The sequence below is a fragment of the Phycodurus eques genome, chromosome 12 (assembly GCF_024500275.1).
Source record: "Phycodurus eques isolate BA_2022a chromosome 12, UOR_Pequ_1.1, whole genome shotgun sequence".
NCBI lineage: Eukaryota > Metazoa > Chordata > Actinopteri > Syngnathiformes > Syngnathidae > Phycodurus > Phycodurus eques.
This window is the reverse complement of record NC_084536.1, coordinates 14,952,028-14,970,986: the sequence shown is the minus strand read 5'-3', so window position 1 is coordinate 14,970,986 and position 18,959 is coordinate 14,952,028. Positions and strand designations below refer to the sequence as shown.

General features: G+C 41.2%; 1 protein-coding gene across 8 annotated transcripts in view; it reads right to left on the bottom strand.

Annotated features, from left to right (window-relative positions):
* Window positions 1–18,959, bottom strand: part of LOC133410306 (plakophilin-4-like) — a 109,448-nt gene that overhangs the window by 50,785 nt on the left and 39,704 nt on the right. For all 8 annotated transcript variants that reach the window (XM_061691277.1, XM_061691278.1, XM_061691276.1 and 5 more), the window contains one exon: window positions 11,386–11,498. In XM_061691277.1, the coding sequence (XP_061547261.1) occupies window positions 11,386–11,498 (113 nt within the window). The remainder of the gene's footprint in view (window positions 1–11,385; window positions 11,499–18,959) is intronic.

The following is an 18,959-nucleotide window of genomic DNA, read 5'->3' as shown; positions in this document are numbered from 1 at the left end:
GTGTCGGCCGCACCACAGCTCCACTTCCTGTCGATACGCAGACTCGTCACCGTCTTTGATGAGACCGATGACTGCGGTGTCATCTGCAAACTTCAGGAGTTTGACAGCCGGGTGCGTTGATGTGCAGTCGTTTGTGTAGAGAGAGAAGAACAGCGGAGAGAGGACACAACCTTGGGGGGCCCCGGTGCTGGTGGTGGGTGTAGATGAGGTGGTGTCCCCCCGCCTCACTTGCTGTGTCCTGCCCGTCAGGAAGCTGTAAATCCACTGGCAGATGGCGAGACGCTGAGCCGGAGAAGCTTGGAGGAGAGAAGTTCGGGGATGATGGCGTTGAATGCAGTCCACGAACACGATCCCCGCGTAGGTCCCCGCGTCGTCAAGGTGTTCTAGGATGAAGTGCAGTCCCATGTTGACTGCATCATCCACGGACCTGTTTGCTCGGTAGGCAAACTGTAGGGGGTCCAGCAGGGGACCTCTGATGCTCTTGAGGTGGTCCAGCACGAGGCGTTCAAAGGACTTCATGACCACGGATGTCAGGGAAACAGGCCTGTAGTCATTCAGACCCGAGATTACAGGTTTCTCGGGGACTGGGATTATGGTGGAGCATTTGAAACAGGATGGTACTTCGCACAGTTCCAGAGATCTATTGATGTTCTGCGTGAAGACTGAAGCAAGCTGGTCCGCTTAGACTTTGAGGCAGGATGGGGACACAAGGTCTGGGCCTGTCGCTTTGTTCATCTTTTGTTGTTTGAAGATGTGTCTCACATCCTGTTCGTGGATGGTAAATGCAGAAGACAGAGGTGTGATGGTGGTTGGTGGTGCAGCTGGGTGGGTGTGGGGTGTTAAAGTGACCTTTTCAAATCTGCAGTAGAAGGTGTTCAAGTCATCGGCTAGTCTGCTATTGTTCTCAGCTTGGGGGGATCGTCGCTTGTAATTGGTTGTTGCATCATTCCCAAAAAGACTCATGGCTGTATTAGCTCAAAAGGGTGCTTCTACTAAATACTGAGGCAAAGGGTCTGAATACTTATTGCTGTGTGATATTTCAGTTTCTATTTTTTAATAAATCTGCAAAAAATACAACAATTTGTTTTTTTTTCTGTCAATAAGAGGTGCTGTGTGTACATTAATGAAGAGGAAAAAAAGAACTTAAATTATTTTAGCAAATGGCTGCAACATAACAAACAGTGACAAATTTAAGGGGGTCTGAATACTTTCTGTACCCACTGTATACATTCCAGACAAGTAGAGTAGAGCCATGTCAGCATTGTGTAGATACTTTAAGGTAAACACTGATGACAACACTTCAATTTATGCTCTACAAATTGGATGATAGGCACGGTGGCCGACTGGTTAGAGCATCAGCCTCACAGTTCTGAGGACCGGGGTTCAATCCCCGGCCCCGCCTGTGTGGAGTTTGCATTTTCTCCCCGTGCCTGCGTGGGTTTTCTCCGGGCACTCCGGTTTCCTCCCACATCCCAAAAACATGCATTAATTGGAGACTCTAAATTGCCCGTAGGTGTGACTGTGAGTGCGAATGGTTGTTTCATTGTATGTGCCCTGCGATTGGCTGGCAACCAGTTCAGGGGGTACCCGATGACAGCTGGGATAGGCTCCAGCATGCCCGCGGCCCTAGTGAGGAGAAGCGGCTCAGAAAATGGATGGATGGATGGGAAATTGGATGATGAACTCCCCTTGGGCAGCGAAACAGGCTTTCAGCAGATAATGCGGGGAAAGAACTTGAAGAAGAACTTTCCCCTCACTTTTTTTTTTTTTTTAAACAAAAGCCCCAGAAAAGAGAAGTAAGCAATGGTTTTTGCAAGTTGTCCTGCCATGATTTATTTGCGTTACAGGCTATATTTAAGTGAAAAGTTAGGCTAGACTGTTAGAAAAATCATGCAGATGGATTTTAAAATGTCAGTAATGATAAGTTGTTACTCTAAAAACAGTTAACACCGTTTTAGTTGAGTGAAACATATGCCGTGTGCAAGAAAGGTTTTTGAACAATATTTAGTTAAAAATTCATTTTCATCACAACTGGTATTGGAGAGTACTCCAAAGTAATTATTTGTACTTGTACTGGAAAACAAGTGCTATCGGTGCATCCCTAATATGGGGCGATTAAACATTTATATGGTATTCCTCTGAGGGAAACCGTAACTACAATGTGGCCATGACAAAATGAGTTTGACACTCCTGCATTACAGTATAAAAAGTGCTTGTTTTCTTGGAAAAGCAGAGCCACAGAAGTCAGGCAGGTGCAACAAGATATACCAGTGCCACAGCAGAAAGCCAGAAGAAGAAAATAAAAGCCACTTCATCATTTAGAAAAACACTGAATGAAAGCACTTACTTCACTTTGTATGAGGCCTTTCGAGGATGGGTGGTGCCGACTATTACAATCAAGCAACCATCGTTACGACGACCCTGTAAGGCTCTATAATGAGCGTTAAGAGGCACGACTCTCTGGATGTTAATGGCCACATGCAAGCAATTAAAAGGAGTTCGCTAGACAAGATGTGCTCCACTGAGCCATGGCGAATGGAAGAAAGACAGAGACACCTTGATGACAAGAAACGGTGCATGCTGAATACCAACTGGATGACAGTGTTTGAGGCTTAGGGTAAATTTATTACTGCTTCTGGTTTCTCTAATGTAGCATTAATGCTAAATCAATATGTTCATCGCTATAGTATAGTCCACTTACGATGCTATATTCCATCAGAGGTTGACCTCAACCTAAATTTAATACAAACCTAAATTGCGGGGGAAACAGAGTTAACATTCATTGAACGGTCTACAACTAACAGCGCTTTAACCAGAAATATTGAATGTCAACAAACAGCAACAACTTTTGTTAAATTGCCTTCCTTCTACATACATTTTTCTCTTCTTGAACATATTGGGATTAATTTTGGATTTATTGTTTTAATTCCGCCGGCACGGTGAGCAACTGGTTGGCACATCTGCCTCACAGTTCTGGGGACTGGGGTTCAAATCCCCGCCTCGCCTGTGTGGAGTTTGCATGTTCTCCCCGTGCCTGGGTGGGTTTTCTCCGGGCAGTCCGGTTTCCTCCCACATCCCAAAATCATGCGTGGTAGGTTGAGGACTCTAAATTGCCCGTAGGTGTGAGTGCGAATGGGATAGGCTCCAGCAGCCCGCGACCCTTGTGAGGATAAGCGGTAAAGAAAATGGATGGATGGATGTTTTAATTCCCCAGGACGCTGGGCAGGTCATGAAATTGACATGCATTATGGGTGATGTCGTTTATTGAATGCTTGAATTGTAATTTGAGAATTACAATTGTGAAGTACTCACGATGCTACAAACACGCACAGGCGTACATGCAAACAGAATTTGACCACTGCATTTAGGACTGATGTACAGCATTACGTTGACTTCCAAGTGCCCCAGAGAATACAAGAGTTCTTTGAGTTAACAGCCATTGCTTGGTAGATTCTTTTGCCAAAATCTGAGGTAGAAGCAAGTTGCAGATACGCCGCCGCTCAAGTGAAGTGAATAAACAAAAAAACTAACAAATGCCCCTTGCATGAGGGCAGGGAGAACCCACAGTCGCCCATGCACTCTCAAGTCATTTATTGAATGGGACAAACAGTCAAACACAAAATGAGAACTCTCACAAGGAGATGTTGTAGGCCACAACTGAAGAGATTCATACAGCTTTAAAACGTAAAAAGAAAAAAACCCCAGAACAAACAAACCATGGCTGCCACTTCACAGAATTCACCTTTTGCGGGGGTGATCCAGAACCTAATCCCCGCCATAAAAGAGGGATCACTGTAGACTTTTCTTTTAAGATAACCATTACGCATAAATATAAAAGGACATGGCAGCCTTGAGTTTGTAATATGCCCTTTAACCCCTCAAGAAAATTAAACCAGAAATCAATATCATGCTTCCAAGTTTGCCTGACACAGACTGCAATCCCACACATGCTTGCAGATATGAAGGGGGAGGTCCGGTCTGGAGGTGTGCTGAAATCAACCGTCTCCAAGTGAAACCTTATTGTGTGCCCTAATCTTTGCCGTCACCCCGCTGAGCTATTGAGCCCTCCCGGCGGGACCTGAAACATTAAATCTAATCTCCATTCACACACAAATGCCCAATGTCAAACATTTCAGTGGTCCGTGTCCGACTCTTAAGAAGGTGTGTAAATCACTGTGGGAGTTTGCTGACTGCATCCCTGTGGGGGGTGCTAAGAGCTACTGGCCCCCCAAGTGGACAGAGGGATTTACAATTGCAGCTGTACCTTGATTTATGAGTTTAATTCATTCCATGGCCAAGACCGTACCTCAATTTACTCGTATATTAAATAAATTTTGGAATTAATTTAAATGCCCGCTACTAAATACAGGTACAGCGGGTACGGAAAGTATTCAGACCCCCTTAAAAAATGTCACTCTTTGTTATATTGCAGCCATTTGCTAAAATCATTTAAGTTCATTTTTTTCCTCATTAATGTACACACAGCACCCCATATTGGCAGTATCCACTGTATATTGTTTTGTATAAAAACACAATATAACACAAAAAAGACAATGTAAAGAAATAATGTGGTTTTATTAAGTGTAATCACTCTCCATACTGTTAATTGTGTTGGATGTGTGCCTTTAAGAGGCGTGGCTTCATGAGTGATGTCAGGAGCTGAAATCGGTTACTAAGTTTGCGTGTGAGAGTCTGGGTGTGAGTTGTGGTCTACAGCAGCTCCTTTACGAGTGTTCTCATTTTGTAATTGTGTGTTCAACTGTTTGTCCCGTTCAATGAACGGCTGAAAGCGCATCGGCGACTGTGGTTCTCCTTGCTCACATGCGAGGGCTTAACAGTACCTAAAGTGCTCCATTTTTCTTTTATAATTCACTCGAGCGACGGCGTATCCAAAATTTGATAGTAACAAAAAATGTTTTTTTGCCACACAAAGAAAAAAAAAACTGAGCAGCTGCTTGTAACTAAAAAAACTCTTAAGTTGGGGCACTCATAAGTCAAGTTTAAAAAAATATACGAGAAGCAGCATTAGGGTTACTTGGCAAACGGTTTACAGTAAGCCCTCGTTTATCGCGGGGGTTAGGTTCAGGACCACCCGCCTATGCAATAGGGGAAATCTGCGAAGTAGCGGCCAAAAAATAGTATATTTTTTTTTAACACACACACCTTAAAGCTGTATGAATCTCCCCTGACTCTTATTAATCTTCCCCACACTCCTATTAACCTCTACTATAATCATATAAACACTTTATACAAAAATATTTTGAACTCAAACATACAGTAATGCACAGTAGTACTGTACACTATTTTATTGTTTTAGGATGGGAAAGGTTTATTCTACCACAAAAAATAACAGCATAGACTCAAAAGCCTGTGATATGGTGAATTATTGCACGATATGAATATGGAAAAAAATCAACAATGGACTGAATCTGCAACGGGTGAACCCCAATATAGCGAGGGAAGACTGTACACTAAAAAACAAGGGCCTTCTGAGGCATTAAAAACACAGATTTTAAAACAGGCTTCAAAGAAAACAACTCCTCTATCATGGCTGTGTATACACTGAAGAAGTTGGTCTGTTAAAACACACGTTAAGTGTTCAGTATAAGTGTTTGGTACGTGATGTTCCGCATCAGGGCCATTCATTTTTCACAGGGAATCCCCACCTTATGCTTAGATTATGATTAAAATTGTTCCTGATTATATTATTGCACGCAGTGATGTCTATGCTGCGTTGGCTCATTAATCATTAAACTCTTCGCAGCCAACTCACTGACAGTTCCCGTGATAAAGAATTTAGGTCAAGGTATTCAACCAACTCCTCCCAAAGTATTTAATGTTTAAAATGTTGTTTAAAATCCCACTAAAGTCTCACAAGTACATCCTAAAAAAAGAGAAAACTGAGGCCGGTATTTATTGCTGCCAGGAGCCAGTGACCCCATGAAGTGAATTTTGCCAAATTATTTTTAGGAGTACAAAAAGTAGTTCCCGCTTTGAAAAAGGCCTGTGTTTACACAATGTTCTCAGTAAAACTGCAAAGAGCCAATGGGAAGCAGTTGAGTCAGACTGTCACTTACAGTATATCCAAACACTGGCTGCATTTCAACATTCACATCTAAACACATTTTGTTTAAAAAAAAAAAAAAAACTAAGCTCCACAAATGCTTAGCGTCATCAAATGGTTGCAGCTATTTGAAAAAAAATTAAATAAATAAAGTTACAAATAAACGCTCGATTATAATCCAGGCATGATGGCAGAGCATTGCTGGGGCACACATTTCAAACAAGCAAACACGGTCTGTTTTTCACTTTGGCATTTTAATCTTGTATAACACGTCAGTGTACTACATTCAAATCTTTAAATCATTCACTGTCTCCTCTAATGCAGTGCTTCCCATCTCACTTTACCACACAAGCTTGGAGTTAAACATAGTCTGTTGAAACTTTTTTTTAAATCCAATACAGTACATTTTTACTTTCAAATACAGTAAAAAAAAAAAATGTAAGCACAGTTCAGTTGTATTTTACTTGTAGGTACAGTACATTTGCATTTAAACTTTAAGAACTGCTTGTTCCTATAAATGTATTTAAGTACATTTTTTATTTAACTATTATTTAACTCGCCGGCACGGCGGACGACTGGTTAGCACATCTGCCTCACGGTTCTGGGGACCGGGGTTCAAGCCTGAGTGGAGTTTGCATGTTCTTCCCGTGCCTGGGTGGGTTTTCTCCAGGCACACCTGTTTCCTCCCACATCCCAAAAACATGCGTGGTGGGTTGCTTGAAGACTCCCAATTGCCCGTAGGTGTGAATGTGAGTGCGAATGGTTGTTTGTTTCTATGGGCCCTGCGATTGGCTATATTTTTATAATAATAAAAGAAATGTAAAGAAACTTCATGTGTAAAGTAACTACGGCGAAAATCACCCACACATAACTATATGTAGAATTCATGTGTTGGCATGTGCATTTAATAAGTGTGACCTAGCGAGTCCCAGCTGGAGTCAGAACTTCTGACTCCAGCTAGGATTGGGTGTACAGTTCATCTAGTGTTAGGGTCTCTTCCATGCTCCTTGTGAGTGTTTTCATTTGTTACTTGTGTGTTTGACTGTTTGTCCCATTCAATAAACGTCTCAAAGTGCCTCAGTGACTGTCAATGCCCTTGTTTTTTCACTTCACTCTCATGGCGCCGCATCCAAACTTTGTTCGTAATTCAACAACACAAAGCAAAAATCGACCAGACGTCGTCTCGTAACTCGAAAAACATAAGTTGGGGCACTTGTACGTCAGGTACCACTGTATAAAGAACTAAACAAGGCTGACACATTTGTTATAGAGCAAGCATATGGTCGTAGGGCTGCGTTTTGTAGTGTAGAGCTGAGTGTTTGAAGTTGCTGGAACACCTGCGCTTGTGTGAATAGAAGGCAACTCCTGAGTCGTGCAATCTATTGGAGCTTTTGGAGATATGCAGGCTCCAGGGCAAGAATACATCATCATATAAGAGCACATAGCCGAGAAAAGATCATACATCCAGCCCCAGTTGTACCTGAATCTCAATATATATCCCAGGTGAATGCAGCTCAAAGCTGGAATAAAATGGCCTGAAGTGAAGTGCCCATTTGTAAACAATATGCACATAATTCATAAACTATGAGCCCAAATACAATACCTGTATATATCTGCTATGAATAGCATGTTTACTGCTAACGGTTAGATCTTTTTTAACACTATTTGACACTCATTACCCCAACAAAACACATTATGCAAATAGAAGCAATTGTATTGCAAATACTGCCGTGCCCCTGGGCCTGTGCTGCACCAAAGTTAACTTTGTCCTCATGTTTAACACATTTCTAGGCGTAAATACGATAATTCGCTTGTATGAGGGATTAGGTTTTTATTATGGGGTCTCTCTGGACAGCCAAAAAAAATGCCGAAAATGCAAGTAAGAAAACATATACTGTAAAGAGGAATCTCAAAGGTCAAACAAAATCTGTTCTATAAAGTGAAAACATATAAACACTGTATAATAAACTTAAACTAAATGTAAATAAAGTAAAACTACTTGCCTGATATAGCCACATAATGGAGAGGGAAAAGGATTTATCACGCTGCCTTCCTTTTGAAAGTATGCCCGTTGACCTTTAATACGTCACAAAACCAAACGACAGTAGTCACATCCTCTTCCGAAACTCTTTTTCAAAGTTCTTCGAGCCATGACCGATGCAATAAATAAAACGATGGCGACGACGTGACTGACCATTGCCTTCTGTGCCTAAGCTTTGCAACTTTCCCAGCGTCTGCCCAGCGTTAAGCCTTTTTGAGTGGTGGCCCGACAGCCAAGTTGTGGTGGCCCTGTCAGAACTTTTACTGTCCCCATATATTCATTATATGTTAAGTTTTATTGATTTTTTTGTATTTAGCGTCTTTATACTGTATTATTCAAGCCCCTTTAAGAAATTATGAGTACAATTGCATTCATGGCAATGACACTCTACTAACCTCTCTAAAATTATGGCATTGCAATTGTATAATTAATTACATTAATGACATTTTTTTTCTGTCAATATGGTGTGCTGTGTGTACATTAATGAGGAAAAAAATGAACTTAAATGATTTTAACAAATGGCTGCAATATAACAAAGAGTGAAAGATTTAAGGGGGTCTGAATACTTTCCGTACCCACTGTAGATACAACTCAATTGGGTTGCAACCGCAAGTTTGTTTTATTATGCATAAAACTTTCGATCTATCCATTCTCAATGCCGCTTATCCTGTTAAGGGTCGTGGGGTGCTGGAGCCTAGCCCAACTGACTTCGGGCAAAAAACGGACTACATCCTGAACTGGTCACCAGTCAGTCACATTTACATTTACACATTTTCACATTTACCATCACTGAGTGGGAACTGAACCCATGCTACCTGTATTACAGTCAGGCGAATGCACCACAAAGTGCCACATCAGTGACGCATAAAAAAATAAATATTATAAGACAAGGCTACATTATACAGTGCAAATAGCAGAAGGTTTGTTTGACTTTTGAGGCATATTTACGATTCAGTGAGACTCCAAACTGTACCACGTTTGGGATGTTCCACTACCATACTTTCAATTAGGCATGGAGATTCTGAAGGTATGAAAACCGTGAACAAAAATATTGCTATATCACGTATTCCAAGTACAGCTCTAATGTGTGTTTTACTTTGAAATGTTAGGGTAAACAACTTTTTCCCATTGAACGTGCTCCAAAGGTACATTAGTAAATGTAAAAAGAAAATACACAATGGAATTAAAAAAATAAATAATCTAAAATTAGTACAACACTCAAAGTACTTGTTTCTCGGGAAATGAGTAGTTTCTTCTCTTGTTTTCTCCGCTTTGTGATGTAACGTCAGAGCGGAAACTAACTGTTATTAACTAGTTAGCTTGTTATCTGCCTTGGTAGTGAGTCTGTAGCATTTATTCCACCAATTGTAGACACGCTGACTCGTAGCTGGTTGCAAACGTTCATTTTAAGACAGGAGTAATATATTAATGATACTGCTCTCGTAAATGTGATATCATATTGGAAGTAGTGCCTCTTCTAGGAGCCACTCTTCATATATCCCTTTCATAACCTCTATCAGGCCGAGGTACCTGAAAAATTCCCAAAAGTGATGACTTTTTCATCAAGGGGAAAAGCTGTTGAGCTCACTGACTTCTCCCACCAACAACGGGTGGGTAAGGGGTCGTGTCACTTTGCCTGCACAGATGACCCCCCCCCAAAAAAGGAGAAAAAAACACTCATAGAGCTGATTGCAAGTTGTAGCAGGTTAGAAATGGTGACTAATAAAAAATGTGCTATACCTTGAAACCGGTAACTGGCCCATGACTATTTGTAAGCCGCATTTTGGGACAATATCTTCATTTCGTGTAATTCCTTTGTCACTCACACATCTATCTATGGCAGCAGGCTCAGCCACACCTGTGTCATTACCGGACAGGCTGTAGCATCTGTACCAGGTTCCGAAAAAGGGGGGTCGAGGGCGCGAGTTTCCACAACAAACCCAAAAGCACTTTCCTGTCAATAGAGCCACAGTAAGCAAATAACACTCCACTCACTACAATGTGTGTTCACACACACAACACTGGCTCAGCGTTTTCTCTACAAACACAGTTGTATTTTGCTCTAATGTATTGTCTTGCATCTTTCAACTGAACTAAATAAACATCAGCTATGACTGAAGGGCATCACCAAGGATAACCCTCCCACACGCTTTAATCACATTCGAACTTATTAAACACTTAATGTTATTCAAATACACTGTAAACGTATTTGAACACAAATCCATCCATCCATTCTCAACACTGCTTGTCCCGTTTAGGGTCGCGGGGCGCTGATGCCTATCCCAGCCGACTTCGGGCGAAAGGCGGACTACACCCTGAACTGGTCGTCAGTCAGTCGCAGGCCACATATAGACACGGATAACCATTCGCACTCACATTCACACCGTCACTGAGTGGGAACTGAACCCACGCTGCCAGCACCAAAGTCAGGCGAGTGTACCACAACACTGTCAGTGACAACAAAAACAAATTACAAGCCTAAAATGTAGAGAAACCATTGTACTCTATTATATATATATAATATATATAATATATATATATATATATATATATATATATTATATCTCTATTCAGGTCATGTATTCTAATCAGTCAGGTCAAACCAACATTACAACATGACAGAAATAATGGGTGCTAACTTACATAATTAAATTACTTGATTGTAATTAAATTACTTCACCCACACCGAAACTTGAGAGCATGATTCGACAGAACGCCGGCACAACCGCTAGTTCTAGCAGTAGCTTGCTAGGCTACATCACGTTTTGTTGCCTGCTTGCGAGCCGTATCGTATTAAAAGTACGTGAACATACCTCGACCGATCAGCAAATGCGAATTATCGGTTGATACCGATCAGGCCGATCAGATCAAGATAAAGTGTAGTGGTCACCATACCAAAAATGTGACTTCAATACTATACCTGCACACAGTACCCATACTGAAACGATACCACTAGCATTAAGCTAGCAGACTTTCATTCAATGAGCTTTTGTGGTTTGGTTGAACATTTTGGTTCTTAAATAAACTGTACAATATTTCCTTCTATTTGTCTTTCTTAACATATTGTGGATATGACTTTTTGCAGTACATTTATAGTAGTGGTATACCATGTACAGTTCACCTCAAAATCATGCCAAATACTAAAGATAGAGGATTCAGGCTAACTGTCCAATGAAAGGCCGTTCCATTGGTATGCCATAAGGTTTACACTACTGACTAGAAAAATGCCATGTGTTTGGTTGGAGTGTGACTGTTTGTGTGCGCTAAATCGTTTCATTACCTGCTGCTTCCAGCACCTGGCGATTCTGCCCCAAGTCTGCATCTTTCCAGCTGATTGGCCACAATCTGCCTCTCAACCTCCAACTCCCGCGTTAGCCGCTCAAACTGCAGCTCCTGCGCATGTATAGCAACAAAGAAAGAAGGGAGGGGGGTGGGGGGGGGGGAAGTGAAGGTCAGTCATACATGATTATCTGAGTAAGCGTTACATGTGTCCATTGACAGATCTGAGAATCGAGGAGTCAATAGTCTCTTACACAAAAAATGCCACATCATCAGATCCATATTAGAAGACTCAGTAATTATCAGTCTTTGCCTTTTCTCTCTGGACAGGCAACAAAATGCTGACAATACAAGGAACAATGCAAATACACTGGGAACCTTCAAAATCCAAATCTGTTCATGAATGTTGTTTCTTGTCCACATTTAAAAAACAAGTACTATTCAATAAACACCACCTTTTTGGCGGCATAGGCAACACCTGCTGCGAATAGCGAAAAACAAGTACAACAGCAATTGACGCCCCTCTAAAAACATTTATATTTCCAAGTATTATTAATAAATGTACTACAAACTGTGTTCTCTAAAAAGTTACATATCATTTCAAAATCATCTTACATTAGCCTTAAAATAAAATGGCTTTCTAATGCACCAGAAGTGCACATGTACATGCACATGGGCGAAGACTCTTTCTAACTTCTGCTAACAACCCAGGCCAAACTTAGTTCCTCCCCAACAAAGCTGGTGTATTTGTCAAGATTTATCACTTCAACATACCTCCTTGACACCAAACTGTACTACAGAGGCTTCCTCAAGTCGATGAAATACATAGTGGTGCCTTGAGATACAAGGTAACTCAAAACACTCACGTCTCAAAAACATCTTTTACTATTGAAATGAATGTAAACGCCATTAATCTGTTCCATTCTACACCAAAAACCCAACAAAAAAATTGTAATGTGTGAAGGAAAACAGTTTATATAAGTACTTGAAACAAAGAGGGCTTTGGTTTTTGTTAGTGGAAGAGGCAAACCAATATATTACTGAGGTACAGAAAATATCAATTACTCCGATACTTTGTGGGACTGAATAAAAGCCAAGGTTTTTTTTTTTTTTTTTTTTTTTTTAAATTTAACTCACCCCATGTGTGCAGCCTGAGTCCAAAAACTAAAAAGCACGGTCCATAAGGGTGTATTGTACCATGCAGAATGTACTGAACAAGTACCATGCCATTCCTAGTACACACAAATTGATCTTTACCACCTTAAGTAATTTTTTAAAGTTATTAGAACCCACACATTATGAAGAAAAAAGATTACTGTGTGTCTTTTCACAGCGTGTGATATACTCGGGATGACCAAAAGAGCACACCACACACATAACCATATGTTCACCAACAATTACGAGTCTTCTTCCCCAAAGCAGATGTCTGGCAAAGTACCAAGACCGACATGTGAGTAGCAGCAAGGTGCCACAGGGAATCCAGGCTCCCAGGAAACAGAAAGAAGAAATCTTTCATTTTTATTGTGGCGAATGACTTGTCTGACACATTATACAAACACTCAACACAACTAGTTATTTAGTTTCACATCTGTTTGCATACAATAACACCACAAAGCTTTGAGTCACTTTCTGATTGTTACGTTTTACGTCAAGTTGTGGCTCTGCCCACCTTGGCTGTTGACCACACACATAAGGATTTGCCATTGTAAATATTGAAAAAGGTTTGAAATTTACGATTGTCTGACTGTTTTCCCACCTGATTGGGAAGGAAAGAATTACTCTTAAAACACCCCACACAACAAGATCATCGGGCAGCATAATCGTTTAGCGATTGCTGACAATTGGGCCTTTGCTGACTTTGATCGGAATAGGAACAGCTCTCAAATTAGGCCCCATCAGTTAATGTGTACCCATTTTAACAGAGCTAACTTATCCCCCCCAGCCCCAAATGTTTGCTTATCACTATCTCATATATAGAGTTGATGCACAGTGCACACCAACTAAGTTGTGTGTACCCAAAAACACAATTATGTCAGCTACGCACCAGCCACACACCCATAAGCACCTCTTCTGTACATGACATTTGGCCTTGATCGCGCCGTTGCTATGGTAGCCATGTAGAACTTGGCATGACTAATTACCTATCATCATTTTACTTGCACCATTTTCTAGTTCTAAGTCTCATAGTGACAGACTGCAGCAAATACCTAGAACATGGCACACATACAAAGTAATTAGGAAAGCTGAGAGATGTCATCCAAAGCACCACTTTGCCGGATACCCTGCGCTCCACTGAGAACGTTTTTTCTGGCCACACTCACCATGACTATGAACAGATGACAGGTTCCTCAGACCTCTCATGTAAAAGCCTCCTCAACAGTCCGTTACATTCAGCGCCCCAATTGGCAGCGTGACCAAATCATGCATGGTGCAGCTCTTCTGCTGTGAGGAGACTTAAAAAGGTCACTTGAGTATGCTTTGGATCAGCCGACGTTTCACACTTACTTTCCAGTGTTCTTTGGTTGCCCTCTGTAATGAAAAAAAAAAAAAAGATCCCCCAACACTCTCAAAATGCTGCACTATGCCCTCCATTGCTCTTATCTCCATCACCTCAGTAGATAAGTGGAGCTAGGCTGCAGGCTGTGGTTGCTCCACAATCAAAGCTTCCCTGGCGTTTATGATGGGGGAACGAGGGGTTGGTATGAGTTGCAATTTAGCATTGCAAATACACATTGACTATGAAAAAAGTGAGGGTGAGGCTCAACAAGCTGATCGGAAATACAGATGAGAACAATATAACCATTGATTGAGTGTTGATTATTAATCACGTCTTAAAGCAACCGAGACAAAATGGAGCACATCAGCAGAGGCGCTGTTGATCCGATTTTCAACTACTGTCTATCAGGGGGTTCTCAAACAGTTTGGGTCCAGGGACTAGGGCTGAAACGATTAATCAAATAAATCAAATAATTCAATTACAAATAAAAAGGTTGATGGAAAATCTCTGCCGTAAACCTTTGCAGGGGTCATTTCTCCACATGGACTAATGTTACTGCAACGTCACACACTGTTCCGTGTAGAAATAAGTTGGCTCGATGGCGCCAAGCCAGGAGGAAAGTGTGTGAAGAGACAGAAAAGTTTGAGATCATTTCACACTTAAAAAAGAAGATAAAGTGCAATAATGCCAACTGCAGAACTAACTAACGTACGACAACAACATGTCGACATTCACCAGCGCAAGGCAAGGGCGGACTGGCGTACAGGGAGACCGGGTATAACCCCGTTGGGCCGTGAGCCGGAGGGCCGGGCCGGCCCTGCCACAAAACGAAGAAGCAAATGAAACAAAGGGGGTGGGGGGTGCGTACAGCTGCCCAGTCATTTCCGCGACTTGAAAGCAGTCACACGGTGGGTTTCATTGTGGTCTCTTAACCAATCTGAGGTAGCGAAGAGCGGGGACCCTCCATCTGATTGGCCGTGTGCATGTCTGTGTGCGTGTGCGCACGCATGCGTGCATATCAAATGCGGGCGATTTTCATATGCAGTTTTCTGACAGCGAGCCGGCAGCTACAGCTTCAGAAAATTGAGTGGCATAAATGGCATTAGTTCCAAAGCCTAATGCCACCGTGACGATGTGGGAACATTTTGGATTCAAGCCAGATGAACGCAGCCACCCACCTAACACCAACGAGCTGGTATTCCAAATTTGTATGAAGTCGCAACAAAGACAACACAATTTAAAACCTCTTAAGTGACAAATCAATTTCAAGCACAACCATCCCACTCAATTTCTTTAGCTGGGAAGAAAAAAAACACGTTGGGACATTTCCCGTTTCCCGTCAACTTGCAATTATGGAACCCTTTGCCCAACATTGCAAATACAAACGTCAATATGGCGTACGTATGCTCACATTATATACAGTATAGTGTTACTATTGTAAAGAAATGTAGCTATTGAACATGTTGACAAAGCAGCATTTAGTAAGGCTGCAGACCTATAAAAAGTAGTACACATCTTGTATCAAAGCAGGTTGCTTTGATCTACTTGTGTTGTCATTAATGTTGCTACTTGGAACTTTTTCTTAATCAATTGAAAACTTGATCGGCAGTATATTGCCGGTTAAGGCATTCATGACCGTTTATACCACTGTGCTAGTATTTAATATTTGTGGAAGTGCAATTTTTCAGATTCAGAGCCTGAATCTGTTTTATTTCTATTTTTTTATCTGAGATATGTTATTGATTGTTCTACATTACAATGTTAATGTTCATTATTCGTAGAATTAGAATTAAAAGGGAATTGTTCTTAAAAAGGATGTAATTTAATTATTATGCTCTAATATTATATCAGTGGCATAAAAGACATCAACGATACCATTGTTTTTGGCAAAATATATCGTCCTAAAAAATTTGCTATCACAACAGGCCTAAACACATATAATATACTGAGAGAGAACAAGAGCAATGGATAACACAAAAATATTGCACAAACAGTAGAAAAAAAGAGTCAGACCTCTAATAAAAATCTGCAATATAGCAGGACCGCGAAGCAAGAACAGTGATATAGCATAGGATTACTGTATCTGTATTCTGTGATAAATTGCTGGGACAAACAAACAACAAAGGGTGCGTTATTTAACTTAATTCACTGCTAGCTCTCCCAGTTTGATTGAGTTTGATACTGTATCTGTAATTATGTATGTATATCTTTAAGAGGGGCGGCACATCTGCCTCACAGTTCTGAGGATCGGGGTTCAAATCCCGGCCCAGAGTGCGTGCAGAGTTTGCATGTTCTCCCCGTGCCTGTGTGGGTTTTCATCCCAAAAACATGCATGGTAAGTTGATTGGAAACTCTAAATTGTGGTTGTTTGTTTATATGTGCCCTGCAATTGGCTGGCGACCAGTTCAGGGTGTACGTATATAGGCCAATCAATCAGATATCTTCTTTTTTTAGCCCCTAACATCGGTATCTGCGTCGGCCCCATCGGTCGGGCTCTAATACCGTATGTAGGTATGGGGTTTTTAAGAAATTTGACAACATAATATTTTTTGCAAATTATTTTGCAGTCTCACAAAGCTATGGATTGCGGAACTTCGAGGTCCGGGGGACCCTAGCTGGGAAACCACTGGTCTAAAGAAGTGAAAACAACATCAAAGTTGAACGACATCTGCGCAGAACTCTTCCGGGCATGGAAACTGGAGTTCAGAATATTCAGAGAGGGATTCTCCAATCCCTACATCGCGATCCTTCATACTGATGGAAAGGGAATAGAGTTAGTTTAATCAGATGATAGCAAAGATAGCACACAGGTTATCAAATTTAGCACAAAGAGTGAGGCTAACCAAGATAGCACGTCATTATCTCTGCATTACCTTAGCTGTGTTTACATTTAATGGACTGGCTGTTTATAGGCTGTTTTAGTTGACATGTTCATATTTGTAACTGTTAGCACATGATTTAGTTCTATGCAGTGTTTAATGTGATGCTAATTTAACGTTAAAAACAACAACAACAACAACGTGAAGAAGCACTCTATTCTAGCAACAGGAATGATAATTAATGATCACTACTTTATGTGATGCTTTTGAGGGATAAAACAACCCCACACGTAATTGCATCTTCTCTTTCATGATGGGTTTATCGCTAGACATTTTTATTTATTTAAGAAACAAGCTCATTAGTTTCTGCTTAAACATTTCCCTTGGCTATAAGCTATAACGAATATGGATTCACTGCGTTCTTAATTAGCTTGTTTGAGCAGAGAAAAGGTGAAGCGGCAAAAATGGTCCGAGGCCAAATTATACAGGGACACAGAGAAGTTGCAAATTACAAACTGGAGCATTGCTGCATTACAACCATAACCGGAGGAGCCATTAAACAAATGCGATGCTTACTTAACAATAGTACACCAAGCCAAAGTTGGCATCAGACTTACATTGGAAGAAGAATGCCTAGACAAGCCAGTTGTCCTGTACCAACGGGGGCCCCCTAAGCCTTTATTTGCCAGATTTGCCTGTGGTACTAGAGCTGATTCAGATCCTGTACCCTCTCGTGTCCTCAGCCCAGCCCAAATAAACAGATGACGGCATGGCAGCTAAGCCACGCGATGGACACGCTTCATCGTCATGGCTGCTGACAATACAAGAGCTGTGTGAAATGCCTCTAGGGCCTCCTTGTTCCTGCTGATTCAGCACACTCAAAAGGTCTCTGCAACCTTAAATATCATACATTTAAGGGAGAGAAAAAACATTTTGGCAACATCCAAATGATTATATTTGTTTTGTAATCGAATGATGTTCACTAGCTCATACTGGGATAGGCTCCAGCACGCCCGCGACCCTAGTGAGGAGAAGCGGCTCAGAAAATGGATGGATGGATGTAAAAGCCAAAAACAAAGCACAACATTTTATGCTTGGTGAACCTAACTAACATTTTGGATGATATGTGACTGTGTTCCCTTTGCATCAACAAATATAAAGTAAAACACAAAGAATGAATCCTTTATTCATGCTGAACTGAAGTGTCAAGTGATAGGTTTGAACTAGGGCTTGGCAAAAAAAACTTTCAAAAAGGAAGCATGTTGACAAGTGAGCTAGTAGAAATACACAGGTTGATGGACTCCCAATCACCTATTTTCCAAATGTCTTTATAGAGCTGCCTCATTTATATTCACACTGCAGTGCACATAATTACACATAAAAGCACAAAGCGAGCACCGTTATTGAGGAGCCACTGATGTGGAGATTCATTTAAAGGTTTTCTCAGTAAATGTTAACAAAATTGCTTATCCCCATTAAGTCTTTCCATGTATTTGGGCCTGCCCACCATTGTTTGTCCCACAGCATACAAAGATCAAATTGCTACAAAAGGTTCCCTGCAGCGTTTTTAACAATAACAACAAGGCAACTGGGTACTCAGTGTTGCAGCTAAAAGCCTAAATAGCAAAAAGTTGCATTTGCCCATGCAAAACTCATAATAGACTTGGAAAACATCTACAGAGAGAGCTCAACACCATAATGCCAAAACATCTCAGTGTTCTAAAATGAGGACAACTGCATATTAGTAGATGTCAACATGCCAATTACGTTAATAAGGAAACATGACAATTCTTGAAGCAACTTATCACATTAAGGACACTTCTGTACAATTGTGTATTGTAATATATTCTTTTCTCACGAACTCGGGGTGCAGGGACATGCGAGAATGAAATAAATGTCCATCAAAAGTTAGTACAGTACAAATTACATTAATCAGTACCTTCATAAACAAATTCTTCTGCATGGGAATTCCTGTGAAGATATAGTACTAAATCCTCTCCGACTTTAATGTCCAGTTATTTTTTGTGTTCAAATATTTTTACAATGTGTTTAAAAAGGGTGTTTTAATATTTCACATATCAGCGGGGACTCCCAGGCGGACTTGAGCAGGCTGACGTGAAATGCAGGGTGGACCCGCATCGACCTTGGGAGCCTAAGCTTCATGGTGACAGGGTTGATGACCTTTGTGATGGAGAAGGGCCCAACGAACCTGGGAGCGAGCTTCCTGGACTCCACCCGGAGTGGAATATGCTTGGTGGA